This window comes from Rhineura floridana, chromosome 4 (genome assembly GCF_030035675.1).
Source record: "Rhineura floridana isolate rRhiFlo1 chromosome 4, rRhiFlo1.hap2, whole genome shotgun sequence".
Taxonomy (NCBI): domain Eukaryota; kingdom Metazoa; phylum Chordata; class Lepidosauria; order Squamata; family Rhineuridae; genus Rhineura; species Rhineura floridana.
In genome coordinates, this window is record NC_084483.1 from 155,111,831 (window position 1) to 155,128,543 (window position 16,713).

Here is a 16,713-nt window from a genome sequence, read left to right on the forward strand (position 1 = left end):
ATAAAATCACCTTCCTCCAGTGGTTATCTTAGTTGGTTTCAAATCTCATTAACATCCTATCATTTTAATCTTCCACAAAAAGTCAAAGAGAAGTTTCCAATCCTTGAGATATGTATCAATCAATTTTTTTACTAAATAAACATATCAATTAATCCAACTCATCAAATCTACTAAGTCCAGTAATTTTAAATCGCTCTTCTGTCATTATCCATATTGGGTCCATCTTCCATCTTTACGCACCCAAAAATCTTGCTGTCATAGTCATATAATAAAAGTCTGATAGGAATTTCCTTCATCATAGATATTTTTTTGCCATCAAATCCAAACGTATCACTGAAGTATTGTTGCAAAGCCGCATCTCTGTTCCTCTTTTCCACATGATACACTAGTACATCTCTTGAAGGTTTTTCCATTGACACAAAACAGGGATTAATTCTGTTAACTTTCTCCATTTCAAGTTCCATCAAATCCTTCCAGTCCAGGAATTTTTTTGAACCGATAATATCTTTATCTCCAATCTCTTCAATTCCTTCAGGGACAGTGCTGAATTCCAAACTGTAATATTTGTCTCCAGGATCCATCACAGCCAGGAAATCCAAATCTTTTTTCATGTCCATAATTAAGCCAATGTCCATAGTTTGAACCTTGCCTTTAATTTCTCTTTCATCCTTTTTTTGTTTTCCAGATCTATCTTTATTCTCCTTTCTCATAGAATCCTGAGTTTCTTTCAGCTCCTGTCTCATTTCGTGAAATTCAATTCTCCACGCTTGTCTATTATTTCTCAGTTCTTGTTTTATTGAGTTAATCCCATTCATTATTTTCTGAAACATGTCTAGAGATAAAGTCTCTTCTTGTACATCCATGATCTTCTTAATTGTCATTCTTAAAGCCAAAGGAACAAAACTCCTTCAATTTTCAATGTCCCAAACAAAGAGCAGCTTATTTCTTTAACCAGTTACAAAGGAGTTAATCTTTCCAACCAACTAACGTCACACGCTAGACAGCCCTTATCTCTTATCTGCCCGGAAGTGTAAGAACGGCTTTAGTTCACAGCGTCGAAATAACTAGTAGCAGAGAGAATGAGCAGATTCGTCAAAAAAAAAGTAGATCAGGAAAAATAGTCCCAACCATAAATCAAAAAGATTTCTTATCTCTTCCAATCAGAAATCTCTCGTCCGTTGTAATCTTTAAAATGCTATTTTCTATGTCAGCTTTTTGCAATAAAAAAAAGATAAGCTATTTATATTTTCTTCCCCCTTAGTTCCGTGAATAAAAAAAGGAAAGTCTTACCTCACCTAGGTTATCTCAATTGCTGTTACTTTGACAAATCTCTTTAGCTGTATAGATAAGAAAATGATGAATGTAGACAGGAGGATGTTTGCCTGTTAATCCGTATAAAAAAAAACGGGTCACTTATCCAGCTGAGCTAGCATAAAAATCCTTGCTCTGTCTGAGCTGCTGGAAGACAGACAATTCTGACGAATTCCAGACTCCAACAATCAAAACAAAGCTGTGTGGGAAATCTCACGTTTCTTCCTTATCCGGAAGAAATTATTCCCAGTCAGAAAAGAGCCTTCTGACTGAATTTAAACTGGATAAGTTTCATCCAAGACGGAGCTCGTCTCAGAGGCTGCACAGGCGTAGGGATCCTCCTGGGAAGTCCTCGGGATGAGGGGTATTTTCAATTTAACATTGCGGAATGCGAAAAATCCATGCTGGCTATAGTATATAGCCACTCCTTGCGGCTGTATAATTAAGTACTTTATATCATTACATTCTTGCATCTTATACCAAAATCACTTAGCCACCTGCCAATGAAGGTTAGAGACAAAACTGGTTCTCTTATGCTCTCAGTTCCTGTGGCTGGAAATACCCTAAACAAGGATCAAGGGAGAACAAAGGCCATCAGTCAACCAGAATATTCAAGTTTGAACCAGTTTTTGCTTTGTTGAGTTGTTTACAGGAAGATGGGGGGGGCAGGGGAAGAGAGAGAATGTCAGGTTTCCTTCAAAATATTTTAAAGTAATAGTTACAAGTGGAACATAGTGCTTTATTTGGTTTAGCAGCAAGGTTTCCATCTCCCTTTGGTCACCTCCTCTGCTCAGTATGTTTTCTAACTGTGTGTGTTCTATTTCAGAACAAACAAACAAACTGAGATTCTGATGTTTTCCTGCATCTTGCAAGGAATTTTTTTTTTTTTGACAACATGAAAATTTCTGCAAAACAAAAGGCAGCATAGATAAACTCTTTTACACTATTTTTGCTCTCTAAATTGGGAATGGGGAGATATCGAGTTATAACTGGCATAAATAATAACTAAAATGCAGTTTTGTAAACCATACTTATTTGAAAAAGGCACACACAGAGAACAGGAGAGAGAAAATAACAACTCAACTGAATGCTTTCAAGCTTTAAATTTATCTCATAATTTTAATAAGCTGCCTTAGGATTCTGAACATTCTTCACTAGCCATACCAGTCTTTCTTGTTATCCCAGGCTGGTGGTAATGAGCTTGTCAGACCCAATATAGCTTTCTTGGAATTCCTTCATTAAAATACAATTCCACATAAGGAACAGTATCAAAGATCCATGGCTCATGGGTCATCACGGAACGGATGCTACATGTCAAACCACCATGGTATCCTACAATAATGCATATAATTAGGTACAGCTAAGTACAAAAACAGCTACAGATTATTCACAGCTCTTGGGATTGCAATACATTCCCAAGGAGAGCCTCTGAACAGTGTGCCTACCACTTGCTTCTCTGACCTCGATCTATCCCCCTTCACCTTTCATCCTTCCCTCCCAACAGGGAAGAAATGAACGCACTTCCTGTTCACCAGACATTTGGGAAGGAGAATATCCAGAGAGCTTTAGCAAGCTGAATACTCACCAATGGTTGTAATCACGGTAGCAGCAAAGATGACAGCATTAGGCCAGTTCCAGTTGTTGAAGGTGTCATTGGCATCGATAGAAACTCCTTGCCCAGCAGCTTCTGATACCACCTATAACAAAATGATGGTGGTTACTCAAAATGCATGCAAAAATTATGACAGTCATTCTTCCATACAGTCATTACAAAAATAAAAATATAGTCAAGGAAATTTATTTTATCCAGTCCTCACATGTCCAGTTTTTCAGGGTGAACACATCAGTGATAATTTTAAATTGGCAAGAAAATCTACTAGCTCCCAGCTTATAATATTTTTCAAAACTCCAATGTTTAATAGCTGTGGATTTTGGAAGCAACTGGAGTTAGAAGAGAGACTATTCAGAGCTGCAGAGCTGTCTTCCATATTAGATTGCTCAGTCATAAAAGCACTTGGATAGCCTATAGCAGAATTCTTAAATGCGGTAAGTGATAAACTGCATTTCAGAGTGGTTTGTTGATATTGCTTTAAACAACACACAACATTGTTCTGAGCCTTACCAAGGCCAGAGTATAAGCATGGCGAATGGAGTCTTTTGGCAAAGATGTCCAAACAAAAACAGTACAAGCACAGTGGAGCGTTTGTACACTTGCTGTGCTTGGGCAAGCCTGCATGAAACTGGGCATTTCAGTTTATTTTTCTTTGTTTCATTCCTAAATGAATTTCATGCTATCAGGTCTAACTGAGAAAGGGGAATGAGTGCAAAGAAACCTTTTTAGATTCACTGCACCAATTTAAATGCTAAATATTTGTTTAGCACATTTTGTGGCAAGGGAGTCCATTCCTGTGACTCTTAAGGCATTCCAATGTTTCAAACATTTCTCCGACTACAGCAGTATTTAAGAAATGTGACACAACCCACTCCCACCCTTTTTTATTGATTCATTGTAGGTTGCATATATTAATCCCAACAAGAGATATACATTGATTACTGCCAAGGTACCAATAATTTTGTTTTCCTCAACATAAAACATTTAAAAACAAAATTACTGAAGGGAATTAAAGAGGAATTTTGCAATTCATTTAGTCATTGCTTTTGGGGAGGGGGTAGAAGGAGATGGCAGGAGCCTGGAGTTTTAAAGCTGATTCATATGAAATATTAAGGCATGGCCAACCACAGCACCTACATATTCACATAAAATCTGCTGTCTACAGCACAGCATGTACTCAATCTGCCTGTGACAAACCTGGGACTCTCACACTTCCCCATATGACCCTTGCTCATGTTGAATTCCAAACTCAAGAGATATCACTCTGAAGCTAGTGATGAAAAGGGCAAAACTGAATATTTGTATAGAATGTATACTTCAGAAACAATTGTAGCCTTCAGATTTGGAGAGTTTACCAATTTCACATGCATGAAATTTTGTCAAGACCCACCCCCATATACCTGACAGCTAAAAGTAACCTTTTGCCTTGCAGGAAAGGATCAGATAGCAAAATGAGCACAAATGTTGTCTTTATAACTGAACATAAGACATCAAGGATAACCTAAAAATAAAGATCAGGACAAAAGTGCTGGGCCAGCCAAGATACTATTTCCATAATTACTTAAGTTCTCATTCACACACATAGCTGATAGAGTACAATCACAGAGAAGCTGGATTGTGGGTGCTTTCAGACTGCACTTTATTCCATTATTCTGACGATTTATTTCCTATTAATTTGCGCATAAAATTTGAGCTTTCACATGACATAACGGGTAGCTCCGGAATTCTGGTGGAATGTAGTGGAAGTTTAGCGCTAAATTCTGCAATAAATGATACCTCAAAAATTGCGATAGCAAGGCCGGGGACACGGAAGATCATGGGAGTTTTGCACTAGCTGCCGCTGCTCACGTGACAGCCCTCCCAACCCTTCCCGCCCTTACCAACAGCCCTCGTCGTGCCTCCCAGCCGATCCCAGCTGCTCCTGAGAGAGGAGCCTCTGCTGCTGTGCTGCTGCGCCTCTCAGCTGATCGCATTCGCACCTCTTTCAACTCCCCCACGCACCAAAAGAACAGGCCTTAAACCAGCTCATCCGGTGTCGCGTGAGGCCAAATGAGGAAGGGGGGGAGAAAAACTGTGCTCTGTGTGAACGACTGTTGCGCAAAATGCCGGTATAACAGGTACTGCAGTGTGAAAGGGATTTTTTAAATATGGAACGAAGCGCTACCTTTTTAATCTGGAAAACTAGCGCTATTAGCCCCATGTGTGAAAGCACCCTATGTGACAAGCCATTTATGTCATGGCTTTGGTAACTGTCACCATGCAATTTTCTAAATGCAGCAATAAAACTGGTTTGCAATGGCATAATCTAAGTTGCAGTTTGTAACTGAAGGGTTATTCTGTTATCAGTAAGTCAGCCAACAAAGAGGGTGTTGGAAGTGTTGCTTAGCAACTGGGCAGAGTGGCATGATTTTTGCTGATGTAGCAGGTGCTCTGATTGGTTCTAAAGTCCTGAGGGAGTCTTCCCCCTGTATGTTTGATTGTATGTCTCCCTGGTCTGGACAAGGCATAAACTATGAAAGACAAAACCTCTCTGTTTATTATTCTCAAATTACACACTGATTTTGTTCAATTTGCCCAGTAAAGTGTTAACAGGATCTTTTCTCTCTGGGGTCTGTCTGTTAAGTGACTCTGCCAACAACCAGAACCACATGCAAAACTGCTGCATAGTGCAGCTTCCATACAACTGAGTTCACTGATTACTTGTACAGCTGCTTACATGCATGAACTGCTCAATTATCTCTCTCAAACACCATTATATTTGGGCAAATTGAACAAATGACTCCCACAGCAAAATAAAAAAATCCAAATCACCTCTATTCCAACATGCCTTATGTTATTGGGCAAGCTCAAGTATCATGATCAACCATGGTTTATTGTTACATGATAAACTTTGGCTCATATGCTCCCACCTCCCATCTGAAAAGGTCATAAAGAGGAGACCAGAAGCTCTCATTTCTATTTTTTATTACCCTCAGTTTAGCATTACATGCAAACCCTAATTTGTGGTAAAGTACTTCTTTACTCAGGACAGACAAAAAGAAGTACTTCTTTACTCAGCTCATAGTTAAACTATGGAATTTGCTCCCACAAGACGCAGTAGTGGCCACCAGCTTGGATGGCTTTAAAAGAAGATTAGACAAATTCATGGAGGACAGGGCTATCAATGGCTACTAGCCATGATGGCTGTGCTCTGCCACCCTAGTCAGAGGCAGTATGTTTCTGAAAAACAGTTGCTGGAAGCCCCAGGAAGGGAGAGTGTTCTTGCACTCAGGTCCTGCTTGTGGGCTTCCCCCAGGCACCTGGTTGGCCACTGTGAGAACAGGATGCTGGACTAGATGGGCCACTGGCCTGATCCAGCAGGCTCTTCTTATGTTCTTATGTTTTGTTCTTATGTGGTTAACCTTAACTATGGTTTGTTGAAAGAAGCCAGGACCGTAACCCATGGTTTAAACCTCGCTTGTTGAAAACAAACAGCTGTGATTAATAAAAAACAAAACTGAAAGCTTCTCATGGCTGTGCCAGAGGAAGGGAAGGGAGTGGGAGTGTGCGAACATAAGGCTTACTGTGCTTCGATTCTGACATGATAAACTGTGCATTATTGTGATGTCTGAAGGAACTCAATATACTAAATCCTATGCAAATGACTTCATTAACCATCACTTCTGACGAAATACACATTTCAATCTATAGACTGGCTGCAATTCAGTCAGTGAAACAAGATATGAATAGGGGCTTCTTCTCCCCCTCATATGCTGATGGCCACACTTGTCCTGCAGTTTCTATCTTATAGCAAAATCCTTGAAATTTCTGGGTACCCAGAACTTTAGATATGCTGCTACTAAGCTGACCCCCCCCGTGAAATTAATTGGATCTATGCTAATGTTAACAGATTTTGCATGTGGTGATAGTTATATCTTCTTCTTCTTAACGGACTTGCTCCAATTTCTCATATATGAAATAACACATAATCTTCAGGTGCTTGTATTTCAGGGTAAAGAGGTAGAAAGCATATATCAGCAGATGGAGAGGAAGAGCATTCAGTGCAGTTCATATCCTGAGAAAGCTACAGGGCCAACTCTTCTCATTGCTGTGTCAACATTTCACAAGTTTACACTCATAGTTGTTCCTTTGCCAAAGCTGCACCTCCCTCTTGTCCCCATTGGCATGCTTTTGCCTAGGATGAGCTGCGGCCTTGCCTGACACAGCTTTCATTCTTTTCCTCATGTCTTTTGGCTATAATAAATCTCAACATGGAATTGAAGCAACAGGGCTCATGTCAAAATACACAATCTAGCCATAAAAATTCAAGACACTTCTGGAAGTTGAAGCATGACACAGTGCAGGCATTGTCCTATTGTTGCTTTTTGAGAGAGCTTAGTTACTATCAGGATGTTTAAAGTTTTATCCTAAAGAAATTTCAATTTTTATTCAAAAAGTTTTGTTTTAATTGAGGTGCTTTTCTTGCACAACTGGATTATGCCGATACACATGTGTGTATTGAATTTTCCCTAACTAACCAGAAACTTGCTATTATTTATATGAGGTCTTCAATTCTTCCTACTCTCTGGGACCCGTAATTCAGTACACAAGCCATATTTTCCTATCTGTAGCATGATCACAAGACAAGGGACAATTCTAGCCTTTAAGTAATTGGGTACGAGAGCAACATTAAGCAAAAAGCATATAGTTGTGAGTATATATACAACATACATTTAAAGCCACATGAAAATCACAGAGCTCTTATACTTTGAGTTCCCCAGACTTTATAATTGCTGTTATCCACCCTAAGCCATTAAAGAAAAAGGGTTTAAGTTTGAACAAATAAGTGCTATTTCTAAGAGTACAGACCAACAGAGATCTTTTCTAAAATTACAATTTCACCTCAGGTATGTTAATTGTTACAAAAAATGCCTTCAGATACATGTGCAACCTTGAAGTAGGCACGATCCTATCAGTATGAGATTAAAAATAAATAAATCACACTGCCAGAAAGAAAGAAGTTAATATTGTTGCATGGTATAAAAAAGTAACCATTGTAAGATGAAGAAATTCTGCAACACACTGAAGTAAATAATCTATGGGGCATCAGATAATTCAACAAGCAAGCATTATGTTTAGCAATACGTTTTGTGTGTCTGTGAAAGGTCACTTTACAAATTACAGTATAAAAAGACCCTAAAGAGGGTGAAGAAAGATAGAGCTGAAGAGCTAAGACCTGAATACTGGCAGTGTCTCAACTGTCTGTGAGGCATCAAGGAGAGTCCTGCATATTCCCCAGCTTCTCCTCAACCGTGAAGGATAGAAGCTTGCTTGAAAGAGTTTTTAAAAATATACAGGAAGCCCTATCTATATCCCTTAGTAATTCCAACAGTTGGAGGAATCACCTGATTTCTCAACAAAAAGGCAGCTCCCTAGTCCAGACAACATCTTATAAAATACATAAATAAATGCTTTTTACAACCACAACTAGTACAATATTATCCAAAGGTATGTTGTGCAGTCACAATTCTTATCTGCTCAGATAAAGCAGAAGATTATGATGGGCATATAAAACCTGTTATGCTGCAACAAGTTTCATCAGATGATGCTTATACTTGTTGTACCCTTTGGCACAAGACACATGCCAGCACAAGTAGGAACAACAGCACAAGCAGTAATAAAAAAGATTAAGTGCTAGAAATCATAAGCTATGCAGTTTACAGACCGGGATGTGTTGGAATGTTAGCCTGTAAATATTTTCGGGAAAAATGAGCTTTTGACGGCTTCAAAATACTGCCCCAAACCTGCATGGTTTTATGTTTTTTTCCCCTGGCAGTGTTCACAGCTTTTGTTTCCCCAGGACTGCAACCTAATTCAGTACCATTTCCCTGCTCTGATGTCTGCTTTCTGAAGTGATCCCAGCCAATCAGAGCACACGTAGTGAGTGTGATCATACAATAGTGGGCAAGTGTAGATGAATTAGAGAAAGGGCAATGTTTCCTGGACCTCTAACTAGCCAGAAGCACACTGCCTCTCCAGGCAGGAAAATGCATGCAGACTGAGTAGAAAGGAGGAGGAATAATACTACACATTGTACTGTGGATCACTTTGCTTGAAGTGACAATTTGCAGTTGATTAGGTGGGGGAGACTGTAAACATTTGTATCCCTGTTCACATAACCACACCAGATTGCTACAATGAGGAAGGTTGATTTTGCCAAAGATGTATTCTTTCCGATTCTTTAGGATTTCTGGTTCTCTTTGTAAATCATTAGAACTATATACAATTTTCACTTGTCTGGAAAACAAAACTGGCTTCCAAGTTTTGAGAAACAGAAATACTCTACAGTGTAGTCTCTACATTTTAAATGGACATCTCTCTTTAGGATTCATAACATGTTCCATAACTATGGGGGCATAGACTATTATAAACCTTGAGTTCACATTAAGAGGTCAGGATGTGTAGACTGGCAAAATACACTTCTATCACTCTGGACTAGTTTCTGGAAAAAAGTGAGAGACCTTAGTTATTCAGTAGTTAGCCATCCAGTGCTAGACAGTTTAATGATCTATACTGTCATGACATCACTTCTTAGCTAAAAAGAAGGGCAAAGTGCAAGTTAAGACCAGTTCAAGAGTTATATAGAAGCAGGAGTGATCCCTGGGGCTCATGGATTTTGCTTGGTGTGATTCAAGCACTCAACTTACAGTTCGCTCTTAAGTGGGACTTATTCACACACCTGCTTTTCTTGCTTCTTCCTTTTCTTCTTCCTTTTGCCTGCATATAAGTGGAACTATTTAAACAGTAAGCCATATTTTTAGGTACAGTATACCTACAGGCACCTGAAATGTGATTGACTAAATTATTTACATGGGAAAGACAAAGAAAAAAGAGTGTCATGTGTGTAGAAGTCTGCTTCTTTAACATAGTGAAACGGAGTTTTGCATAATTATCTGTTTCCCATATGTTGTAAAGTGGGATTACCACTGCTGAGCTACGGGTGACCTCATTTGCATGTAACGCTAACTGAGAGTGAACAACCAAGAATGCTAGTTCATGGTTAGAAATTTGTGGCCACTTTGCCCTTACCCATAGTTTGGCTTAATGTTATGTGCAAGCCTGGGCTAGTGGGTTACCTTGCTCCAAAAAAACTGCAAGCTTTTAACCAAGGTTGGCTTACCACTTATAGGTGAGCCAAACCCTGAGTCTGGGTTTGCATGTAATGCTAAGCCAAACCATGGCTTAGCTCCTAGTAGTGTGGCAGCAACAGGGGCAGGAAAGGAATGAAGCACCCTCAATTTTCTACTATACCAGTAAGCTTGCTCATTCACACTGAGCCATAGGTTGGCTTAGTGTTACATGTGAACCAGACCAGTGTCAGATTAAAAAGGAGATCTTTATACATGTGTGCTGGGACAATACATATCTGAACCATATGTCTGGAACTGCATTTGATTTGGTAATTTTTATTTATTTATTTTAAACATGTATTAGCTGCTCTTTATGCAGCTACTAAATGGCTTTCGGAGCACCTTATAAAGTAAACATAAACATGCAATAAAAAGCCAAGCAATCAAAACATCAGCATAAAATAAAAACAAAACTAAGTAGTATGGTCATTTTTTTAAATACAGTTTTTCCTAGTACCAACAAGGAAATAAGATGTCACCTGGTAAACCTCTCTGCAAAGGGGGTTCCATAAATGAGGCATTTTGGAGAGCTATGACTGAAAAGTGCTCCTTTAAGGGACTCCACATGTGCACCAGTTCAGCTGGCAGCTATGCACGAGGAAGCAGACTTCCCTGCGTATATCCTTAGTATACGGATGGGAAACCGATGACCACTCAGATGCTGTTGTCTTCCAAATCCCATCAGCTTCAGCTAGAATGGCCAATGAATCAGCTACTGCAAACACACCATGTTGGGTTGGAGTTGCAGTGTTTTATAACTTCAGCCCAGAATGTCTGGGCTGCAGGGCAGTCCCATCACAGTTGGTAGAAATATACTAGTTTAACTGAAAGCCCTCTAACTTAGTGGCTTACTGTACTTGTGTGTCATACACTCTTTGCAAACTAGACATGAAACTAAGTAAGTAACACGCAATCACATCAGTTTAAACAACATGGTAAACATCCTGCCAACCCTCCCCCCTCCCCACAAGGCACACAGAGTTGTGTCAGGACCACAGTGTACAGGAAGGTAAGGTTTAGCCCTTTCCTCCCTCACTGCAGTCCTGATGAAAATCCCTCCCCAAGTTGCTATTAGCCTATATTGGTATATTGGGGGTTTTTTTTGCAGACAGCACTTATGTAGATGTATGTTGACAACATCTCAGAATTTCAAAGCATCCTTATGCATATCCAAAGCTGATATTCCAGAGGTCTGTTTTGGAGCCAGCACATTTTTAGCCATAAGACTTTGCAGTGACTTGGACAAACCTCTCCATGTCAGAAAAACTTAATGAGAGAAGAATACATCCTTGTTAAAAATTTGCCTTTTTTCCAAGTTTGAAATGAAATTTAACCTCTCCCAAAATATCCTTTCATATGTATTTGTCCAACTTACTTTAAAAACCTGTATGCCCCTTATTTGCCATTATCTTCCTTATTTAATGAACCGTTCAGATTTTAGAAACCAGATTTTGTATTTCATGCCTGTTTCCAAACCTCTTATGTAATTCATTTTGAGATAGGGAAGAGTCTGTGGATCTGTTATCTAATCACAGGAACACACAAAATACCAACAAGTTAGCCAATCACAACAAAACAGTCCAGAAGCATGGGGTTTGAATTTATAATCGGATGAAACTTTATATCACTGTTCTCCTTTCAGCAGTTTTTAAATTTTATTTTAACAGAAGCCAGCAGCAATGGAGCAAAATAGCAGAAGACGATAAGCCCTCCAGCTATCCTCCTGCAGTCTTGCTTTTGATTTCATCACAAGTCCTTTGGAGAGAAGAGGAGACATCAATACAACAAACAAGAAAGGGGACCCAGAGGCTGGATCGAAACTAATTCATGTGGGTCTACATAAAAATCACAGACCAACAACGGCCCAGTACTGAGACAGAAACTTCTCCATGCTTCTGCTCTTCTTCCCATTGTCCCCAGATAACTTTGCAACCAGAAATTTTATAAACACTAAATTTTGTTGAGAGAGGAAGGATGGGAAGAGATTGAAGCATATTACTTCAGGGCAGAATATAGAAAAGAAGATGAAAAAAAAAGCCCCAAGATCAGAGCACATGCAACTATGTGGAAAAGCTGCATCACTTTTTAATCTGCTGCTTAAGGTATCAACTTCTTCCCAAGTATTTAATAGCAGGCCTGATATGTGTTCAAATGTGTGCTTAACAAATACATTCCCAGGAATTAGGACTGCCTCAGAGTATATCCAAATTATGAACACACACGCCTTTAGTTACTGCCCATCCCAATTTCCCATCTCAGATATAAATGGTAATGTTATGAATCTTCACTTGGCCTCTCAGTCCCCAGTTGCTTGAAACATATTGGCACATGACCAGAGCAAATGGCCAAACAAGCAACTCTTATAAGCAGCCTCAGGCTCTTGACACAGCAGTCTCTCAGGGACTCTAGGAAATTTACTTAGGATGGCTGTTAAATCATTCCCTGCTTCTCTCTTACTCCCCAACTCATAACATTATTTGAGATTCATCTTCATACTTGACATCTCTGGGAATGGTCAGTAACCTTTGGGAGAGAGAGAAAAACAAACAGGTGAACTACTTTTTCTCAAGCTGGCAGGCAACACCCTAAAGGGTTGTAAACTGTTGGGAATTTTACACTTTCATTTAACTGACCTTTATAGAAAAGCAAAATTGGAAGGGGTTAAAGGCAAAAGGGCCAGGATATGAGTCAGCATCAGTATTCATTTCACTTGCATTAAGGGAAGAGTGGATCATCAATTTTAAAAAAAGCAAAAGCTGCAGACACTCTGAGATGATAACTAGTTGCATATACCTATTCCCACAAGCAGCAGGGAGTTTTTTTAACATGTTCTTGAGCAAGGAGGGGGACATTGGAGCCCTCCAGATGTTGCTGGACTACAGATACATCATCCCTGATCTGTAGCCACACTGGCTGAGGTTGATGGGAACTAGAGTCCAACAACACCTTGTGGGCCACAGGTTCCTCACCACTGCTCTTGAGAGATGCGTTGAGAGGCATTTCCTATTTGCTTGCTTTAGCCATAAGCTTTTAAGTGGCTGTTCGCTAAATTCATTTCCCCTGAATATTGAAGATCTTTCCATCATGTCCTGGAGGTCCTCTGAAGAGTTCATATCCCTTAAAATCTTGGCAGCCTGGTGGTAGTCACTGGTAACTTTAGAGCAGATGTGGGTGTCAGATTTATCATGGTGACTAAACTGAACTTTACACACAATATATCAGTAGTAGTCTGCCATCACCTTTTGAAACGAGAGTAATTGGAACTATTCTATGGTGTGAGGAGTAGATACCTTCTGTTTAGAGATCTAACTGGGTGACCAGTTACAACACTGCATTCAAACTCAGAGGAAGGCAATGTTAAACCACCTCTGAATACCTCTTACCACAAAAACCCTATGAACAGAGTATCCAAAATGCAACACAAGATAGTGCTGGAAGATGAGACCCCCCAGGTCAGAAAGCACTCAATGAGCTACTGGGGAAGAACAAAGGACAAGTACGAGTAGCGCTGTGAATAATGACACAGCTGGATCAAAGCCAAAAGGAAGCCCAGAGGCTGATGCGCACAGATGTGAAAAGAGAGTCTGGAGTTGTACGACGCACACAATAGGAACATAGAATGTGAGAAGCATGAACCAGGGAAAGTTAGAAATTGTCAGGCAAGAAATGGAATGTATCAACATTACAATACTTGGCGTGAGTGAATTAAAATGGACGGGAATGGGACATTTTCAATCAGGCAACTACAAAATATTTTATGCAAGAAATGAGAAATTAAGAAGAAACAGGGTTGCTTTAATAGTGAGAAATGATGTAGCAAAAGCTATTAGGAGCTATAATATGGAGAGGAAAGGGTGTGAGTCAGGGGTGTATTTTATCACCCTATTTGTTTAATCTATATGCAGAACATATCATATGGAAAGCAGGATTAGACTAAGATGAAAGAGATATGAAAATTGGAGGGAGAATTATCAATAATTTAAGATATGCGTATGATACCGTACTACTATTTATTTTATTTATTTATTTATTTAATTACATTTTTAGACCGCCCTATAGCAGAAAGCTCTCAGGGCGGTGTACAACAAATAAAATCACAATTAAAATATGAGCAAGTGTGAAAAAATATAGTACAATTATAAAAACATTAAACATGATAAAAATCTGAAATAGAGTTGCCATTGAGTTTATAAATTAAGATCCATATTAGGTTTAAAATATTAAATTTAAAATGTTTAAAATGCCTGGGCGAAAAGGTAGGTTGTTACCTGGCGCCGAAAGGTAACAGAGAAGGCGCCAGGCGTATCTCATCTGGGAGGGCATTCCATAGTTCGGGGGCCACCACCGAGAAGGCCCTAGATCTAGTTGTTGATCTCCGGGCCTCTTTATGAGTTGGGACCCGGAGAAGGGCCTTCGACGTCGAGCATAGTGAACGGGTAGGTACATAGCGAGAGAGGCGTTCCACCAGGTATTGCGGTCCGATGCCGTTTAGGGCTTTATAGGTAAGAACCAACACTTTGAATCTGGCCCGGAAACATATCGGTAGCCAGTGCAGCTGCGCCAGGACAGGTGTTATATGGTCAAATTTCTTTGTCCCAGTGAGAACTCTGGCCGCAGCATTTTGCACTAGCTGAAGTTTCCAAACCGTCTTCACAGGTAGCCCCACGTAGAGTGCATTACAGTAGTCCAATCTAGAGGTTACCATAGCATGGATAACTGAGGCGAGATTCTCCCTGTCCAGATAGGGTCGTAGTTGGGCTACGTAGTTAGTAAAAAACAGTAATGATTTGAAACAAATGCTGATGAAAGTTAAAGAGGAAAGAACAAATGCAGGACTACAGCTGAACATCAAGAAGGCTAAAGTAATAACAGAAGAGTTATGTAACTTTAAAGTTGACAACAAGGACATTGAACTTGTCAAGAATTATCAATACCTTGGCACAGTCATTAACCAAAATGGAGACAATAGTCAAGAAATCAGAAGAAGGCTAGGACTGGGGAGGGCAGCTATGAGAGAACTAGAAATGGTCCTCAAATGCAAAGATGCATCACTGAACACTAAAGTCAGGATCATTCAGAGCATGGTATTCCCAATCTCTATGTATGGATATGAAAGTTGGACAGTGAAAAAGCGGGTAAGAGAAAAATCAACTCATTTGAAATGTGGTGTTGGAGGACAGCTTTGCGCATACCATGGACTGCAAAAAACACAAATAACTGGGTGTTATCACAAAATAAACCAGAACTACCCACACAGTCATGAAGCTCACTGGGTGACCTTGGGCCAGTCACTGCCTTTCAGCCTCAGAGGAAGACAATGGTAAACCCTCTCTGAATACCGCTTACCATGAAAACCCTATTTACAGGGCCGCCATAAGTCTGAATCAACTTAAAGGCAGTCAATTTCCATCGCTAGAAGCTAAAATGATGAAACTGAGGTTATCATACTTTGGACACATAATGAGAAGACATGATTCACTAGAAAATACCATAATGCTGGGAGAAACAGAAGGGAAAAGAGGAAGGCCAAACAAGAGATGGATTGATTCCATAAAGGAAGCCACAGACCTGAACTTACAAGATCTGAACAGGGTGGTTCATGACAGATGCTCTTGGAGGTCACTGATTCATAGGGTCGCCATAAGTCATAATCTACTTGAAGGCACATAACAACATCACCCATCTCCCCCAAAAGGGTTATCATACATGCTACTAGTAATGTTGCCAAAAGGGCAGGGGCATCAACATGGAGCAAGAGAAGCCTATTATAAACACCCTACATCTGAATATGCATATAGACTTACTCATGAGAAGCATTCAAAGAAATGGCAAGCAAATGTTATGTCTAATGTAATACCCACCCTAGCCTAGCCGATATATTAGGAAAATAACGTGTAGTTTTGTTTCAGGATATTCATAACAAGAGCATAAGATTCTTGAGATTAGAAATCCAATTCCCTCTCTGCTTCATTGGCAGAGAGATGGAGCATGTAATTAACTGAGCATAACTTAAGTTCACTTCATCTAAAGACAGCTTACCATGTCCTTGGCTGATTTCTCGTCAGAAAGCTTTACTGTGAATTAACCCAAAGCCATATCAGGAGCCAGGTAAATAGAACGGAAAACCAGGGCAAGTTCACATACTGTCCTGGCAGATCATATCTACATTTATAACTTGAGAATAGTAGTTAGCATGGCCCTTAGAAAAAGAAAAAACTAGCATAAGAAGATATGAACAGCCTTGCTGGATCAGGGCAAAGATTCATCTAGACCAGCATTGTGTTGTCACAGTGGTCAAACAGATGCCTGTAGGAAAGCCACAAGCAGGAACTGAGTGCTCTTCCCACTTCCATACTGCCTCCAAAAGTGGAGATAGAGCATAGCCATCGTGGCTAGCACCATTGATAGGATATTTTATTTAACTTGGACAATACAATATATTCTTTACACTATGTATCACTTAGATATTAACTGCTAACATTGAAACATTGTTGTGAAAATGGTTTGCCTCCCATCAGAGTAGATTCATGGTGGAACTTGATGTGATGCTGAATGGAGATTTATTGCTGCAAGTGGAAACTCTGTACGCCACTTCTCCCTATAACACTTTGTTTTTGAAAT

At 39.7% G+C, this 16,713-nt stretch overlaps 1 protein-coding gene across 3 annotated transcripts in view; it reads right to left on the reverse strand.

The window, feature by feature from the left end:
* KCNK5 (potassium two pore domain channel subfamily K member 5) overlaps nucleotides 1-16,713 on the reverse strand; it is a 58,877-nt gene that overhangs the window by 10,866 nt on the left and 31,298 nt on the right. For all 3 annotated transcript variants that reach the window (XM_061624900.1, XM_061624899.1, XM_061624901.1), the window contains exon 3: nucleotides 2,897-3,008. In XM_061624900.1, the coding sequence (XP_061480884.1) occupies nucleotides 2,897-3,008 (112 nt within the window). The remainder of the gene's footprint in view (nucleotides 1-2,896; nucleotides 3,009-16,713) is intronic.